This window comes from Botryllus schlosseri, chromosome 10, assembly GCF_051294905.1.
Source record: "Botryllus schlosseri isolate E-star chromosome 10, Bs_hap1, whole genome shotgun sequence".
NCBI classification, from domain to species: Eukaryota; Metazoa; Chordata; class Ascidiacea; order Stolidobranchia; family Styelidae; genus Botryllus; species Botryllus schlosseri.
The window spans coordinates 2,349,252-2,369,950 of record NC_137245.1 but is presented as its reverse complement, the minus strand read 5'-3'; the positions used below and the strand labels follow the sequence as shown (position 1 = coordinate 2,369,950).

At 41.7% G+C, this 20,699-nt stretch overlaps 1 protein-coding gene across 1 annotated transcript in view; it reads left to right on the top strand.

The window, feature by feature from the left end:
- The window catches only part of LOC145447837 (uncharacterized), a 113,178-nt gene that overhangs the window by 25,537 nt on the left and 66,942 nt on the right, over nt 1-20,699 (top strand). Inside the window, exons 3-4 of the mRNA XM_080326114.1 lie at nt 7,062-10,824; nt 14,538-19,636. Coding sequence (XP_080182240.1) covers nt 7,062-10,824; nt 14,538-19,636 — 8,862 coding nt within the window. The remainder of the gene's footprint in view (nt 1-7,061; nt 10,825-14,537; nt 19,637-20,699) is intronic.

The following is a 20,699-nucleotide window of genomic DNA, read 5'->3' as shown; positions in this document are numbered from 1 at the left end:
TGCATTATGAGGTCAGATTGGAAGGACCGGACTATTAGTCACGTCCACCCAGCGTGGCTATTGACAATGGACACATACCCAAAGTTTCGACCAAGGTCTTTCTTTAGTAGCACACTTCGTAAAGTTGCATGTTGGTCGAAACTGCGTATATCTTTTGGTGGGTCGTCGCACGTATTGACTCGCACCTAAATGCCTATTACTATAAATTAGGGTTGCACTTAAAACAAAAATCAATTTAAAACAGACATGTTTAAAACAAGGCCCTTGTTTAAATTTTTTTTAAACCACGACGTCACGAATATAAAATTGTGATGTCCTAGTGGATTGAGATTGACAATTGAAAATATAGGGTAAATATAGCTCATTTGAGGGTTCCAACCATCCCATATCGATGCACGTCGGCCAAATCAGGTGGTAATTGTCCGTAGGCTCATACAAAATGTTTTTTGGAAAGTGTTAATTATGGCATAATGTTACAACTTTAAAAACACAATTTAGTTTTTTTAAAGCCTTTGTTTTTAAAACACCGTTTAAAACATGTTTTAAACAAAGTGTTTTAAACAACCATTTGTTTTAAATGCAACCCTACTATAAATTATGTATCCTTTTTTTAGGAGGGAGACGTATGCATTTAAAAATCAAGTTATCCAGAGAGAATTTTCGAGTTAATTAAATCTCTCGAAACGACTGTATAATTTATGTTGATTTACAAAATACTTTTGAGGCCCCATCGATCTCGCTCCCCACCCTATTGGGAAATTTTTGGGGCGGCGGTTATGGACCTGGCAAGAATGCAAATCGTTGGGTGCGATAAATCGACCTTTATAAAAATGGGCAATCGGTACATCATTACGTAACAAGCCAATGACGCATATTTTTTTAAAGGAAGATTGTCATCTCATTAGCCCTTTTCAGCGCAATCCATATATTATCTTCCGATATAACTTCTAAGATGCAAAATAAATGTAATCGTGATTACTTTTCCAATGTAATCGTAATCGACTACTTCCTGATTTTGCTGTAATCGTAATCGTAATCGCTTCATTCAGAAGTAATCGTAATCGCAATCGATTACATTCATGAAGTAATCACCCCATGTGTGTTCAACATAACTTGATTTTTCGATTCTAATATAGTAGCGCCCTTCTAAATCTGAGCAGGAATCAGAATCGTGTGCTCCTCACGAAATAAATTTTTTTATGGTACATTCGGGCGATTTCAATATATTTCCACTACCGATACGTTGGACAATCCTGATCGGGGTCAAGAAATAACGGCATGCAACAAAGTGCATGACTAATAAAAATTGGCCCACACGAAGATGCATTATCATTTATAACTTGCCCTATATTTTCGAAAGCACTCCCTCCATGAACCCTACCGGTGAATCTGATCACATGGGCTGAAAAAGGATAAATATTCGACAGTAATATGTGATACTGCTACTACTACTTACTAGGGATGGTGTGAACGTGAGGTTCACGTTCGCGTTCTGTGTGTGAACCTCGGAAATTTAGAGGTTCGCGTTCACAACAGAACCTTGGTAGGTTCTGCACTGTGAACCTTTTTAATATATTACAGTTTTCACTTCATTATAACATTGCTGGCTTAAACGTATTACATTTTAACTGCAGGTCAATCTATTCATGGCGCTGGCAGCATAAAAAATCGACACTAAACGAGCATGCACCGTGACAATCTCAAAAGTTTTGCTTGCTGTGTAGCAAAAGTTTGCTCGAAAGATCCAGCTTTCCGCTTGTAAATATCTAGTGACTCGATGCTGCGAGCTTGACCTGCAATTACAAAACATCACGAGCGAAATAAGCTATGTAGTCAGCGAATGATGCTTATTCAACCAATCAATGAGATTGATATCGTTTTCTGATTTAAAAAATCTAGCAGGCGCACGGGGTCAATCTTCACTTCATGTTTATTGTATCATTAAAACCAAATCGGTGCGATTGAGGTGTTAGCTACTGCTGAATGACTTGTTAATGGGGTAATATCAGTAGCAAGCATAGATACCCGTTTCACACTCTGCTCAATATCAATGTAGCAATACTCGGATACCGAATACATTTTCCGGTCTATCATACGAAAAAGGTGATTCGAGTTTGACTTGAGTAAAGTCATGATTTGAGTCATCCCAACACTGCTACAAGGCTGTAATCTGCATCTTCCTTGCCTGGCGGCATATGCACATCATGCACTCATGGTATGCATATGCGCAGATAGTGTGTACTTATGTCATGATTCGGTGTATATGCCGCACAAATGGACAAAAATAAACTACGTCCTTTCCTGTCCTTCTATTCTCTGGTAAGTCCTCGTGGAAATTGTTGGCAAAGCGGCGGAATATATTGATTTTACGAGATTATTATATCATTTGATTTCCTCAGTTGATACATTTGGAGACGTTTAAAACTTCAGTATATACTTAAGCATTGAGACATTATGTTGCCCGAGTCGTGGCTAGGTATCGTGTACATTAATGTAGGCTATCATTTCATTGAAGGATAGGGTTGGAATTAGCAATATGACGTCACGTGACGTCATGAGGTTCACGTTCGTGTTCACACAGAACCTTTCAAAAAGGTTCGCGTTCACACGAACCTGAACCTTTCAGAGGTTCACACCATCCCTACAGTACTTACCATATTTATTCGTGAATCTAAAAGTCCGAAGTTCACCGGGAATGGATATGGACAGATTAACATAGCCTATCTCTATATTAGAAGATGTGCTCTTTTTGACATGACGAAAAGTGCAGGGCGCAATTTTTTTAATCCATCGCCAAGGGGGGCGCATGTCCAAAAAGGTTGAGAACCGCTGCATTAGATAAAGTAAGTCATGAATCTCTGCTATATCATGTAAAAGGCGGAGCCGTCATCACACAATGCACCAGTACCGGTACTTCAAAAATTGTTATATTTTTGTTAGCCTATTTTTTTCTTAGTAGTCCTCATAATATAATGTTCAGGTTAGGAACTTTGGCAATGTAGCGACTTACGCAAGAATTCTTTTTAGTGGAACTGCAAGAAACCAGTTACACAGAAGGAATGAGGACGAGAAAAAGAAACAATTGGAAGTTTGGCCGCTGGTGGGAGACCCCTCGTGTTACCGCATATCTCCAAAAGAAGAATTATCATCATCATCATTGGTTTATTAGCAATTTTATCAGTTCAATACACCACAAAAAATGCGATACAATGAAAAGACAGGAAGATGTCGAAGCGACAAGGAGTAGTCTATGGAATCTGACACCCACCTTGGCCTAGGCGATGTAAAGAGGAGGCATGCACACTGAATGAAAGTAAAGAAGATAGTATAGAGAAAGAATGCGACAAGAAATAGGGCGGCATGTCATGGGAAGCGAGATCGATAGGTCAGTCGTGGTCCGGTAATCTTGAGAATGGACTGTATTTATTTAGTAGTAATTGCTTGTATTTCGACTTGAATGTGGACATGCTCGTCGACTGTCGGATGGCCGGCGGGATACTGTTCCACACATCAGGTCCGGCATATTTGATGGAGCGATGATCATTTCGGTCGATCATATGATATTTGGACGACGTGGACGCGCGTGTGTTGTACTTGTGCGCTTTTGATTCAGAGGTAAAGAAGTCATTGAAATATTCGGGGCAACGACCGCAGTGAAACTGATACATAAACTTGGCGATTTCTAGTTTCCGCATATCTTCTATGTTTAGGACGCCAAATCTCTTCAGCAGCGACTTATTGGATGGGCAGCCAGGCCCCTTTGGAGCCCTAGCTATGATTCGGAGTACTTTATGCTGTAGTTTCTGCAGTGGCTTGAGTGCAGTTTTACTGGCAGCCCCCCAACAGAGGATGCCATAATGTAACTTCGATTGGATTAAGGATTTAAAGAGTATCAGAAGAACCCATGCTGGCATGAAGCGCCCAAGGCTGTAGAACAGGCCGCACTTCGGTGATAATTTAGTTTCTAGGGACTGAATATGACTCTTCCAGGACATGTTCGAGTCCAGTAAAACTCCGAGATATTTGGCATTATCTGTGTTGGAAACGGGCTGACCAGCGATATTAACGGTTAGGTTATTTTTTGAATTTACTGTCAGCAATTGCGATTTCGAGGCGTTTATGCAAAGGTTGTTCTGGGCCGTCCACTCATGGACTTTGGGCATTTGGTCACCAGTCAGGGCATCCAGCTCTGCCGTCGAAGATGCAGAAGAGAGAAGGTGAGTATCATCAGCGAACAGTGTGGTGTTCAATGAGGAGGTTTCAAAAATGTCGTTGACATATAAGGTGAAAACGACCGGTCCAAGTACTGAGCCCTGGGGCACACCACAGGTCACCGGGTGAGGAGAGGACAAGGTGTCTGAGATCGCAACCATTTGTTGGCGTCCAATGAGGTAACTTTTCATGAGCTCAAGTTGTGGGCCCCGAAGTCCGTAACGCGCCAATTTTGAGATGAGAATTTTATGATCTACGCAGTCAAACGCTTTTTTTAGGTCGAGAAAAATGCTACATCCCACATTTCGCTTCTCTGAGATATCATAGTACTGTTCGGCCACTGTTAGGAGGGCATGAGCGGTTTGGTGTTTGTTTCGGAAGCCAAATTGTTGAGGGGAAATGACAGACATTTTGGCGAGGAATGAGGACAGGCGGGAGAGGAGCAACTTTTCGAATACAATCCCGATGCATGGGAGAACGGATATCGGACGGTAGTTGGTGACATTAGTTCTATCCCCAGCTTTGTGTACAGGGACTACTCTGGCTTTTTTTAGATAGCTTGGGTAGACTCCATTTTCTATCATGAAGTTGAAAAAATGGGCCATATATTGACCGATATGCAGGCTTATCATTTTTAAAAACCATGATGGGATTTGGTCATAGCCGTCGGCCTTGTGCGATTTCAGTTTGTGGATGGCTACTTCTACTTCGTATTTGGTCGTAGGTTCAAGCACAATTGACTGGGATATCGATCTCACCTCTGACCTGGCCGACACAGGTTTTGTAATAGAAGAAGCAATATTTGGGCCTACGTTACAAAAATATTCATTGAAGTGATTCGCGATGGCCGCCGGGTCTGAAAGTTTGTTTCCGGTATCCGAATTCACGATTTCCGAAACAGACTTATGGCCTTGTTTTCGATGTAGGAGAGAGTTAAGTCCTGACCATGTTTTTCGAGTGTCCTTTATGTGTCTGTTGAAAAATCTCTCATTGTACTTTGCTTTTGCCTTGGAAATGAGATGCACGGTGCGATTCCTGAAACGTCGAAATCTTTCTCGTTCATGTTCTGGGCAGTTCTTGGTGTCTATTCGGTTATGCCACCGGTTACGTTTACGGATAAGTTGAATCAGCTTTGTGGTCATCCACGGATTTCGCTTCAATTTTCTTTGACTTCTCGAAAGGCGCTGTAGAGGTGCAAATTGTTCCAGCAGTGATTTGATAGCAGACATAAACTCTACAAATTTTTCGTCAAAGTTGTTTACGGAGATGTGGGGGATGGCTGATGTTTTAAATTGATTGAATGCGGCATCATCGAGCGCTTCTTCGTCCACTAACTCTCGTCGTCTGCAGAGGTGATATGTTTCGGGGGATGTCCTTTGTTGTTCTTGTGATAGAAAACCAATATGGTTGTGGTCACTGATTTTTGCCGAAATGACAAATGGAATGATTTCCATGTCGCGCGAGTTGGTATATATGTGGTCGATCAAAGTCCTTGACTTTTCGGTTATGCGTGTAGGCTCGGTGATCATTTGGTAGAGACCGGCGGATTTGACGGCGTTGGAGTATGCGTTGCCTTTGTGTTTTAGAAGGTTTATGTTAATATCTCCCGCAGCAATACTTTTACATCGATAACCTTCTAATCGTGAATCATGAATGAATATACAGTTTGTTCCAATGTCGTTTTGGGGGTGTGAAGTAGCTTTTGTGATATTTTAGCATTGGGTTGCTTTGCGATAGGTATGGGATGTACGTGAATTTACAAGCTGGTATGTAATCCCGATTTACACAGACAGAATGTATGTAGATAGGCGGTGAAATTACAGTCTCGGTGGCAAATATACAGGAGAAAATGTAGATCGGATATACAGGAAGTGACTGTAACCATAACAGTCTGGCATGTAAAGTGAGATTACCGGACGAGTGTAAGTTAAATTTACATTTACTAACGGTAATGTCTGACTACCGTGCTTCCAAACATTTCGCGGTGAATCGAGTTTTTTTTTACAGTGTACATGGGTGGAGAGAGGACAAATGATTGATAGTATTATGTAAAACTTCTAATATTAATGACGACATTCATCAGTAATTCTGAACCAATTGTCGCGCTTTGCGCGAAAATGAACACTCCCATTACATGACCCTAACCTCTTGCGATTTAGGTGCATATAGCAAGCCTATATAATTAAATATATTGGTCCGGACTCCGGAGTTCACTAAAAATGGACATAGACACTCTAACATGGGCATTTGGCGTCAAGCAAGTTCGTTACGAGTATGCCCTGGAATGCGGACGTAGGCTACATGAAAAGGCGAAATACGGCCGTGAATGGCAAAAAGGTTGACCACCCCTGGTCTTGATTAACGAAAAAATCTATTTTACAAAAATAATTAAGTCTGGATCATGTGAAATATTTGTAAGGTCATTAGCGATCTCTCGAAGAATTGCCGATACAAGTTTTATAACCGCTTCATCAGCCGATCGATGTAAAATGCTACGAATTACTGTGAACCTTCTGATATTTAGCATCCATCTCTGATGGAGAATGTTTGGAAGCTTTTTTGTATTTTGCTTCAGATCTTTTGAATTTGAATTTGTCTGTGATAACTAGTGTTTTAGATGAATCAAAACTCGCCGGTCAAATTTTATCGATAAAATGGCAAGATCATCATCATGCCACGATACTCCGAGGATCTAATACGTATGATCCGCGGTAATGCATCGGTCGAGATAAATGAAACGGACCGCTGAAGTGATAGTTCAGATATGAGCTGAGATTTGGACCTAATAACCAAAACGTAGGTTAAATCAATCATTCAAGCTCATATCTAATATTATCTATATTTTGTAGACCAGCAATGTGATCGATGTGACAGCAACGCCAATTGCACCAGCGCTGATGGCAATTATTTTTGCACTTGCAATGAAGGGTACGCTGGAAACGGCACTTATTGTGATTTCGATGAATGCTACAACTCATACGACGATGACTGTCATGAAAATGCGACTTGTACCAACACCGATGGCGATTATTTTTGCAATTGCGATGAAGGGTACGCTGGAAACGGAACATATTGCAGCGATATTGATGAATGTCACAGCTCTGTCGACAATATTTGCCACGATAACTCCACATGTATCAATACCGAGGGCAATTATACTTGCAATTGCATCGACGGTTACACTGGAAACGGGACATATTGCAGTGATATCGATGAATGTCAAATCTCACTCGACAATGACTGCCACCATAACTCCACATGTACCAACACCGACGGCAATTATACGTGCAATTGCATCGAGGGTCACACTGGAAACGGCACTTATTGCGATTTAGATGAATGCCACAGCTCTTTCGTGAATGACTGCCACGATAATTCTACTTGTACGAACACCGAGGGCAGTTATTTTTGTACATGCAACGAAGGATACACTGGAAACGGCACGCATTGCAATTTAGATGAATGCCACAGCTCTTTCGTGAATGACTGCCACGATAATTCTACTTGTACGAACACTGATGGCAGTTATTTCTGTACATGCAACGAAGGATACACTGGAAACGGCACGCATTGCGATTTAGATGAATGTCACACCAATTACGACAATGACTGCCACGATAATTCTACTTGTAGGAACACCGAGGGCAGTTATTTTTGTACATGCAACGAAGGATACACTGGGAACGGCACGCATTGCGATTTAGATGAATGTCACACCAATTACGACAATGACTGCCACGATAATTCTACTTGTACGAACACTGATGGCAGTTATTTCTGTACATGCAACGAAGGATACACTGGAAACGGCACGCATTGCGATTTAGATGAATGTCACACCAATTACGACAATGACTGCCACGATAATTCTACTTGTACGAACACCGAGGGCAGTTATTTTTGTACATGCAACGAAGGATACACTGGAAACGGCACGCATTGCGATTTAGATGAATGTCACACCAATTACGACAATGACTGCCACGATAATTCTACTTGTACGAACACTGATGGCAGTTATTTTTGTACATGCAATGAAGGATACACTGGAAACGGCACGCATTGCGATTTAGATGAATGTCACATCAATTACGACAATGACTGCCGCGATAATTCTACTTGTACCAACACCGAGGGCAGTTATTTCTGTGCATGCAATGAAGGATACACTGGAAACGGCACGCATTGCGATTTAGATGAATGCCACAGCTATTTCGACAATGACTGCCACCATAATTCTACATGTACGAACACTGATGGCAGTTATTTATGTACATGCAATGAAGGATACACTGGAAACGGCACGCATTGCGATTTAGATGAATGTCACATCAATTACGACGATGACTGCCACGATAATTCTACTTGTACGAACACCGAGGGCAGTTATTTTTGTACATGCAACGAAGGATACACTGGAAACGGCACGCATTGCGATTTAGATGAATGTCACACCAATTACGACAATGACTGCCACGATAATTCTACTTGTACGAACACTGATGGCAGTTATTTCTGTACATGCAATGAAGGATACACTGGAAACGGCACGCATTGCGATTTAGATGAATGCCACAGCTATTACGACAATGACTGCCACCATAATTCTACTTGTACCAACACCGAGGGCAGTTATTTTTGTACATGCAATGACGGGTACACTGGAAACGGCACCTATTGCGATTTAGATGAATGCCACAGCTATTTCGACAATGACTGCCACCATAATTCTACTTGTACGAACACTGATGGCAGTTATTTATGTACATGCAATGAAGGATACACTGGAAACGGCACGCATTGCGATTTAGATGAATGTCACATCAATTACGACGATGACTGCCACGATAATTCTACTTGTACGAACACTGATGGCAGTTATTTATGTACATGCAATGAAGGATACACTGGAAACGGCACGCATTGCGATTTAGATGAATGTCACATCAATTACGACGATGACTGCCACTATAATTCTACTTGTACGAACACTGATGGCAGTTATTTATGTACATGCAATGAAGGATACACTGGAAACGGCACCTATTGCGATTTAGATGAATGCCACAGCTATTACGACAATGACTGCCACTATAATTCTACTTGTACCAACACCGCGGGCAGTTATTTTTGCACATGCATTGTCGGATACATTGGAAACGGAACTAACTGTGATTATAACGAATGCTACAGTTCCAATGAGAATGAATGTCATGAGAATGCCACTTGTACCAACACCGAGGGCAGTTATTTTTGTACATGCAATGACGGGTACACTGGAAACGGCACCTATTGCGATTTAGATGAATGCCACAGCTATTTCGACAATGACTGCCACCATAATTCTACATGTACGAACACTGATGGCAGTTATTTATGTACATGCAATGAAGGATACACTGGAAACGGCACGCATTGCGATTTAGATGAATGTCACATCAATTACGACGATGACTGCCACGATAATTCTACTTGTACGAACACCGAGGGCAGTTATTTTTGTACATGCAACGAAGGATACACTGGAAACGGCACGCATTGCGATTTAGATGAATGTCACACCAATTACGACAATGACTGCCACGATAATTCTACTTGTACGAACACTGATGGCAGTTATTTCTGTACATGCAATGAAGGATACACTGGAAACGGCACGCATTGCGATTTAGATGAATGCCACAGCTATTACGAGAATGACTGCCACGATAATTCTACTTGTACGAACACTGATGGCAGTTATTTATGTACATGCAATGAAGGATACACTGGAAACGGCACGCATTGCGATTTAGATGAATGCCACAGCTATTACGACAATGACTGCCACCATAATTCTACTTGTACCAACACCGAGGGCAGTTATTTTTGTACATGCAATGACGGGTACACTGGAAACGGCACCTATTGCGATTTAGATGAATGCCACAGCTATTTCGACAATGACTGCCACCATAATTCTACTTGTACGAACACTGATGGCAGTTATTTATGTACATGCAATGAAGGATACACTGGAAACGGCACGCATTGCGATTTAGATGAATGTCACATCAATTACGACGATGACTGCCACGATAATTCTACTTGTACGAACACTGATGGCAGTTATTTATGTACATGCAATGAAGGATACACTGGAAACGGCACGCATTGCGATTTAGATGAATGTCACATCAATTACGACGATGACTGCCACTATAATTCTACTTGTACGAACACTGATGGCAGTTATTTATGTACATGCAATGAAGGATACACTGGAAACGGCACCTTTTGCGATTTAGATGAATGCCACAGCTATTACGACAATGACTGCCACTATAATTCTACTTGTACCAACACCGCGGGCAGTTATTTTTGCACATGCATTGTCGGATACATTGGAAACGGAACTAACTGTGATTATAACGAATGCTACAGTTCCAATGAGAATGAATGTCATGAGAATGCCACTTGTACCAACACCGAGGGCAGTTATTTTTGTACATGCAATGACGGGTACACTGGAAACGGCACCTATTGCGATTTAGATGAATGCCACAGCTATTTCGACAATGACTGCCACCATAATTCTACTTGTACGAACACTGATGGCAGTTATTTATGTACATTAGGGTTGTCCAAAATTTGAAAAATTTCGAAAATGCTGCGTTGTAATGTCTTATTCTATAGATTATTGATTAAAAACATCAACAAGCCTGAAAGAAGCTCTCAGGAACGTCGTTAAGATTTCTTACAAAGCGTTTGAAAGTAGCCGTCTGCATGTGGGCGGGGAATCGATGAAGTGGGCGGGCAATCACGAACCTAGAATTTTGATTGGTTGGAACCTGTAATAATAAGCTACTGATTGGCTGAAATACTGATTTTGTGATCATTGCTGGTCACGATTTCGTTCTACTCTGTTGTGTTGGTTTGCAGCCATTTCTGTTCGTGGCATTGGCGATATGGTAAATTGACGTTGTTAATGCTGCCATCGACAACAGCATAACGATCCAGTAATATATTTTCTACCTGAACACTGTGTATAACAGTTTTGTTACTTCTTGCACAGGAACTTGGCCAATTAAGATAAGAATGAACTAGATGCATGCATCGTGCTACCTTCGAGCCTTCTAAAACATACCAGTTGACAACGACTGTAACTCATAAATTGCAAACCAGTAGTCAATTTCTCCTTATGGCTTGTTATGGTAAGTCGACGTCTCTCTCTAAAACGAACGCATATTACACTTTTTATTCAAGATTTAACAAAGGCAAAAATGCTATTTACAAAAGGCATCATTAAAAAGTATATCGCAGGGTCAGTGTTGCAGATCACTGGCCTTTGATAAGAGTAGACTTCCTGCTGTCTCCAAAAATCTTCCTATGCTGTTCCACAGCTTGAAGCAAACTGTCTCTTTGCTGTTCATTGTCAGTCAAGATTGCAGCATAGTCTGTGCTTAGCTTGACACCTCTTTCTGCGGCATCATTAACGACTTTGACAGAACTAACGTAGCAATTCATTTTATTGAATGAATCTGAAAAGTGCCAATCATCAACCGGTTGACGCAGCCAATCCCCAGACCATTCAAAAACTTCAAATATGTACCACGACTGGGGCCCAATAAGGTCAGACAACGTACTGTCCTTGTTGATCTGTATAGTTGCATTCAATGAGGGTGGGCCCCTTCTGAAACTGGAAGTTCGCTCTACTTGCAGGAGCGCCTTTGCCATATTTTCCCGGGTTTCCTTGCTTTCCGTCGGTGAAAACAAGGCGTATACAGCGGTTTCCTCAACAATATACCAGTCGTGCTTCAAAAGCTTTCGTGAAGCAGCTGTGGAAACTTGCTCATCATATTCCTTATAACTCAACATGTGCTGAACGAATCTCAAGTCATTACCAGCTGCATCACGACCAATGCTTGAATCCACCCACGCAGGGATATAAAAGAGAACCAAAAATAAATTGAAGCGGCGCAGCAGTTCAACTTCTTCAGATTTGTAATCTAATTGGTCGGCCCACATGAACATCTTTTGAGCATACAGAATTGTACCCATCCATCTTGCATGGTGTGCTGCACCAGGTTTGTGATGACGTATATCTTCATCTGCACCGAGAAGAGCAAGAGCATTAGTCACACATTGCTTGTAGTCATCCCGTGTGAAAAAATCTTTTCTGTTCAACAGTAGCTTGAACTTATCAACTATCATTGCAGCTCGTTCAGCAAAACATAGAGGAATAGTCAGAGTCTTGAATTGCTGTTCCCTGTCAAGACTGCTCCAGTTCCTTTTAAGGTGGGCAAACCATGCATTCTCTGGTCCAGTTGTGGCCTTTCCAAATAAAGATTTCCAAACGTCTTTCACTACCAGCTCATACACATGGTGCCGACATGCATGGTAGAACACCTTCCTTCCTAGAAGGTCTTCAAGAATCTTTGCCGCACCCTTCTTCCAGCCGCTGTTGCTTGCTGTAGTGTCAAAAACCAAAGCTGTTACAGCATCTTTTATATTCCAACTTTCAATTATGTTGAAAGTGGTTTCTGCTTGCGTCTGACCTGCAGCATTTTGCATCTTTTGAATGCCAAGTAGTTTTCCTTCTGAGTATTGAGGATGACAAGATAGGACAATTGACAGAGCCTCATACCGATTTCCTAATCTATCCTCTGTGAGCTTTCCATCCCAATGAATAGCAACATGTTGAGGTTTATTTTCTGCAAATTTTTCTGAAATATCCTTGGAAATTTCAAGACGATTTGTTTCCCTGGCTCTCTTTGTCGAAGATCTTGACAGAGAGAACATTGCTATGTCACCGCCACAAGCCGTAATAAATGCTCCGATCAGCATTGTTGCCTTGTTGTCTGTTATTTGCAATCGATCCAGAGCTTGGGACACATGGGTATTATTCATAATATTTTTAGGTGCCATCAGCTTAATGGCTGTCGAGGTGCCAAGACCAACATCAGCATCATAATCAGAACTTGAACTCAAACTATCACCCTCTTTTGAAGATGAAGAAGATGCTAAAACAACATAGTCATCACTTTGAGTCATGTTGAATGTTTTTAACAGTTCTATCCGCCATGGTTGCTGTTTTCTTTTCGATGTCTTTAGCGAGAATCTTGTCTCTTCCCAACATTATGCATTTGCGAGATTGCTGTTGATCTTCATAGAATGCAATGTCTTCGAGCTTTCTATCATGTGATAGATAAATGTCATTTTGTATTATTGCTATCGCATCTGTACTTCCAATATCCCACAACTTGTCCAAATCTTCCGTGAATTTTTTCCTCTTACCCTTGGGATCACTTTCCCGTTTCATGGTCGCCTTCAGAAAAATATATTTTTTGTTCAGTTTTTCAAGTAATTTCACCGCATTTCCTTTAAGTATTGTGGCAATTCTCGCCATTTGCCACACTGTCATGACATCATGAACCACCACATTACATAGCTCACGAGTAGGGGTTGACTGAGGGCAATGGTCTTTCAGATGCAGAAAGTAACTCATTACTTCTCGCAAGGTTGGTAATCTCGAGCCACAGATGTAATCGCAAGCATATCCGACCAAGTAATGCTCAGATCGAGATCTTGTTCTTCTCTGTGGCAAGTGCACAGTCTTCCGCCGTTTTGCCTCTGCCATGACAGTAATATTTTTGCCTTCTATCATAAATTACAGCTACGCCTAAAACATTTAAGTAACAAGTGTTACATTACGACTATTAACTCACCAACCCACAATGCCCTTGTACATAACCACAACCACTACTAACAAAATCGACCTCATCAGAACAGAAAATGCTGCTGCAACTAAAACATTGAGCAAGGAACAAGTGTTGCATTACAACTATTGATGCATCAACCCACAATGCGCTTTACAAATTCCCGTCTCTACTAACAGACTCGACCTCCGCAAAACAGAAACTACTGCTACAACTGATACATTCGAAGAACCACTGTTACATTACTACTATTGACTCATCAAACCACAACACGCTTTTACAGTATTACAGCCGTCACCAACAGACTCAGCAGCAGCAAAACCTACTCCTTCTGTCAAACACGGTGAAGCACCCAAATCAGAGCTGACAGCCGCCGTCATCATTGAAGCATAACCGATTACCCAATCAAGAATCGTGGTTTCGTCATTGCCCGCCTAGTTGCAATTTCGCCGTCGGTGGCCCGCCCACTCTTTGGCAGCTACTTTCAAACGCTTTGTAAGAAATCTTAACGACGTTCCTGAGAGCTTCTTTCAGGCTTGTTGATGTTTTTAATCAATAATCTATAGAATAAGACATTACAACGCAGCATTTTCGAAATTTTTCAAATTTTGGACAACCCTAATGTACATGCAATGAAGGATACACTGGAAACGGCACGCATTGCGATTTAGATGAATGTCACATCAATTACGACGATGACTGCCACGATAATTCTACTTGTACGAACACTGATGGCAGTTATTTATGTACATGCAATGAAGGATACACTGGAAACGGCACCTATTGCGATTTAGATGAATGCCACAGCTATTACGACAATGACTGCCACTATAATTCTACTTGTACCAACACCGCGGGCAGTTATTTTTGCACATGCATTGTCGGATACATTGGAAACGGAACTAACTGTGATTATAACGAATGCTACAGTTCCAATGAGAATGAATGTCATGAGAATGCCACTTGTACCAACACCGAGGGCAGTTATTTTTGTACATGCAATGACGGGTACACTGGAAACGGCACCTATTGCGATTTAGATGAATGCCACAGCTATTTCGACAATGACTGCCACCATAATTCTACTTGTACGAACACTGATGGCAGTTATTTATGTACATGCAATGAAGGATACACTGGAAACGGCACGCATTGCGATTTAGATGAATGTCACATCAATTACGACGATGACTGCCACGATAATTCTACTTGTACGAACACTGATGGCAGTTATTTTTGTACATGCAATGAAGGATACACTGGAAACGGCACGCATTGCGATTTAGATGAATGCCACAGCTCTTTCGACAATGACTGCCACCATAATTCTACTTGTACGAACACTGATGGCAGTTATTTATGTACATGCAATGAAGGATACACTGGAAACGGCACGCATTGCGATTTAGATGAATGTCACATCAATTACGACGATGACTGCCACGATAATTCTACTTGTACGAACACTGATGGCAGTTATTTATGTACATGCAATGAAGGATACACTGGAAACGGCACGCATTGCGATTTAGATGAATGTCACATCAATTACGACGATGACTGCCACGATAATTCTACTTGTACGAACACTGATGGCAGTTATTTATGTACATGCAATGAAGGATACACTGGAAACGGCACCTATTGCGATTTAGATGAATGCTACAGCTCTTTCGTGAATGGCTGCCACGATAATTCTACTTGTACCAACACCGAGGCCAGTTATTATTGTACATGCAATGAAGGATACACTGGCAACGGCACGTATTGCGATTTAGATGAATGTCACAGCTATTACGACAATGACTGCCACTATAATTCTACTTGTACCAACACCGCGGGCAGTTATTTTTGCACATGCATTGTCGGATACATTGGAAACGGAACTAACTGTGATTATAACGAATGCTACAGTTCCAATGAGAATGAATGTCATGAGAATGCCACTTGTACCAACACCGAGGGCAGTTATTTTTGTACATGCAATGAAGGATACGCTGGAAACGGGACTTATTGCGATTTAGATGAATGTCACATCAATTACGACAATGACTGCCACGATGATTCTACTTGTACGAACACTGATGTTAGGTATTTATGTACATGCAATGAAGGATACACTGGAAACGGCACGCATTGCGATTTAGATGAATGCTACAGCTCTTTCGTGAATGGCTGCCACGATAATTCTACTTGTACCAACACCGAGGCCAGTTATTTTTGTACATGCAATGAAGGATACACTGGCAACGGCACGTATTGCGATTTAGATGAATGTCACAGCTATTACGACAATGACTGCCACCATAATTCTACTTGTACGAACACTGATGGCAGTTATTTGTGTACATGCAATGAAGGATACACTGGAAACGGGACTTATTGCGATTTAGATGAATGTCACATCAATTACGACAATGACTGCCACGATAATTCTACTTGTACCAACACCGAGGCCAGTTATTTTTGTACATGCAATGAAGGATACACTGGCAACGGCACGTATTGCGATTTAGATGAATGTCACAGCTTTTACGACAATGACTGCCACTATAATTCTACTTGTACCAACACCGCGGGCAATTATTTTTGCACATGCATTGTCGGATACATTGGAAACGGAACTAACTGTGATTATAACGAATGCTACAGTTCCAATGAGAATGAATGTCATGAGAATGCCACTTGTACCAACACCGAGGGCAGTTATTTTTGTACATGCAATGAAGGATACGCTGGAAACGGGACTTATTGCGATTTAGATGAATGTCACATCAATTACGACAATGACTGCCACGATGATTCTACTTGTACGAACACTGATGTTAGGTATTTATGTACATGCAATGAAGGATACACTGGAAACGGCACGCATTGCGATTTAGATGAATGCTACAGCTCTTTCGTGAATGACTGCCACGATAATTCTACTTGTACCAACACCGAGGCCAGTTATTTTTGTACATGCAATGAAGAATACACTGGCAACGGCACGTATTGCGATTTAGATGAATGTCACAGCTATTACGACAATGACTGCCACCATAATTCTACTTGTACGAACACTGATGGCAGTTATTTGTGTACATGCAATGAAGGATACACTGGAAACGGGACTTATTGCGATTTAGATGAATGTCACATCAATTACGACAATGACTGCCACGATAATTCTACTTGTACCAACACCGAGGGCAGTTATTTTTGTACATGCAATGACGGATACACTGGAAACGGCACCTATTGCGATTTAGATGAATGCTACAGCTCTTTCGTGAATGGCTGCCACGATAATTCTACTTGTACGAACACTGATGGCAGTTATTTTTGTACATGCAATGACGGATACACTGGAAACGGCACCTATTGCGATTTAGATGAATGCTACAGCTCTTTCGTGAATGGCTGCCACGACAATTCTACTTGTACGAACACTGAGGGCAGTTATTTTTGCACATGCATTGTCGGATACATTGGACACGGAACTAACTGTGATTATAACGAATGCTACAGTTCCAATGAGAATGAATGTCATGAGAATGCCACTTGTACCAACACCGAGGGCAGTTATTTCTGTGCATGCAATGACGGGTACACTGGAAACGGCACCTATTGCGATTTAGATGAATGCCACAGCTATTTCGACAATGACTGTCATGGAAATTCGACTTGTATCAACACCGATGGCAGTTATTTTTGCACTTGCATTGTCGGATACATCGGAAACGGAACTAACTGTGATTATAACGAATGCTACAGTTCCAATGAGAATGAATGTCATGAGAATGCCACTTGTACCAACACCGAGGGCAGTTATTTTTGTACATGCAATGACGGGTACACTGGCAACGGCACGTATTGCGATTTAGATGAATGTCACAGCTATTACGACAATGACTGCCACGATAATTCTACTTGTACCAACACCGAGGGCAGTTATTTTTGTACATGCAATGGCGGGTACACTGGAAACGGCACCTATTGCGATTTAGATGAATGCCACAGTTATTTCGACAATGACTGCCGCCATAATTCTACTTGTACGAACACTGATGGCAGTTATTTGTGTACATGCAATGAAGGATACACTGGAAACGGGACTTATTGCGATTTAGATGAATGTCACATCAACTACGACAATGACTGCCACGATAATTCTACTTGTACCAACACCGAGGGCAGTTATTTTTGTACATGCAATGACGGATACACTGGAAACGGCACCTATTGCGATTTAGATGAATGCTACAGCTCTTTCGTGAATGGCTGCCACGACAATTCTACTTGTACGAACACTGAGGGCAGTTATTTTTGCACATGCATTGTCGGATACATTGGAAACGGAACTAACTGTGATTATAACGAATGCTACAGTTCCAATGAGAATGAATGTCATGAGAATGCCACTTGTACGAACACTGATGGCAGTTATTTTTGTACATGCAATGACGGGTACACTGGAAACGGGACTTATTGCGATTTAGATGAATGTCACATCTATTACGACAATGACTGCCACGATAATTCTACTTGTACGAACACTGAGGGCAGTTATTTGTGTACATGCCAAGAAGGATACACTGGAAACGGCACCTATTGCGATTTAGATGAATGCCACAGCTATTTCGACAATGACTGTCATGGAAATTCGACTTGTATCAACACCGCTGGCAGTTATTTTTGCACTTGCATTGTCGGATACATCGGAAACGGAACTAACTGTGATTATAACGAATGCTACAGTTCCAATGAGAATGAATGTCATGAGAATGCCACTTGTACCAACACCGAGGGCAGTTATTTTTGTACATGCAATGACGGGTACACTGGCAACGGCACGTATTGCGATTTAGATGAATGTCACAGCTATTACGACAATGACTGCCACGATAATTCTACTTGTACCAACACCGAGGGCAGTTATTTTTGTACATGCAATGGCGGGTACACTGGAAACGGCACCTATTGCGATTTAGATGAATGCCACAGTTATTTCGACAATGACTGCCGCCATAATTCTACTTGTACGAACACTGATGGCAGTTATTTGTGTACATGCAATGAAGGATACACTGGAAACGGGACTTATTGCGATTTAGATGAATGTCACATCAACTACGACAATGACTGCCACGATAATTCTACTTGTACCAACACCGAGGGCAGTTATTTTTGTACATGCAATGACGGATACACTGGAAACGGCACCTATTGCGATTTAGATGAATGCTACAGCTCTTTCGTGAATGGCTGCCACGACAATTCTACTTGTACGAACACTGAGGGCAGTTATTTTTGCACATGCATTGTCGGATACATTGGAAACGGAACTAACTGTGATTATAACGAATGCTACAGTTCCAATGAGAATGAATGTCATGAGAATGCCACTTGTACGAACACTGATGGCAGTTATTTTTGTACATGCAATGACGGGTACACTGGAAACGGGACTTATTGCGATTTAGATGAATGTCACATCTATTACGACAATGACTGCCACGATAATTCTGCTTGTACGAACACCGCGGGCAGTTATTTTTGTACATGCATTGACGGGTACACTGGAAACGGCACGCAATGTCATGATATCGACGAGTGCGATCCAATATATTTTAACAACTGTAGCAGCAATTCAATTTGCAATAACACTGTAGGAGGTTATTTCTGCACATGTAGCGTTGGATACACTGGAAATGGTCGAGAATGCGAAAGTGTCCATGAAGGTAACTCGGTTATGTTATTCCAAATGTAAAAATTCACGTAGTGGTATGGACGATGGAATTGGGTGGAGTGCAGGGACGTCTGTTGTCAAGAAGTGGTTAAACCAGTCTGACGCCAAGGTCTCGATTTTGCGTCTGGTGTCTGAATGAGTGAATCTGCACATGACGCTTGGCGTTCAGCGTTTATAGATGCCTATTATCTGCGTGGTGTTATGCGTCCATAATTCCCTGACCCAGTACAGCTCAATGACGTTTAGTTTTAGCGTCCATGATTTTTAGATTCCGTGTCGCTAGCCAATTGCATAGTCCCATAGCGGTATTGTGTAATAGATTTTGTGGCAGACATACACTCCGTAAATTCATCATCACATCTACTGATGTATTTGGAAGTGAAGGTTGACGGATCACGTTGATCGTGAATGACGTGGATCACTGCTATAGATGTGTCGGCTATTGATCCAATCACAGTTGCAGACTCGCTTCGTTGCTTATCAAGTTTCCTCCTCGCCAGCGGGGAAGGGGCGATGGCTAAAGACGTGTTTTTCTTTGCTCAATTGTGCCCACCATCCCCTACAACACTGATCTCCAAATAAAAATGGCTCATAGGCCAGTTTCGCAGAGGCCGGGGGTCGCAAGAATGCAATATAGCAGTGGTCGGGAACCTATGGCTCTTTCGGGTGTAAGTAAATTTTCATGACTGCCCGAATATAATATTATCGTGGCGGCATAGACTTGTCTTTGAGAGGTCAAGACAGTGGCGTAACCAGGGTTAGGGGTTCGTATCCCCCTCATCAAAATCCTCAAATTTAAGTTGCTATCGTGCCGGCGACTAACACGACTGGCGAATTCGAACTAACCGCCATTTCGTGCCTCGAAATCTTGGATTGCACGATATCTTGATTGATACCTTGACATGACGACGCTTGTACGACAATGCAGTTTTCAACTACACATTGTCTTCCTGCTCTTCGACGATAAACAAACATCCTTGGAAGTGACTTTCTATAACCGCCGTAAATGTAGGTGTGTAGCGTTATGTTACGCCCGTTACTTTAGAAGTCGATCA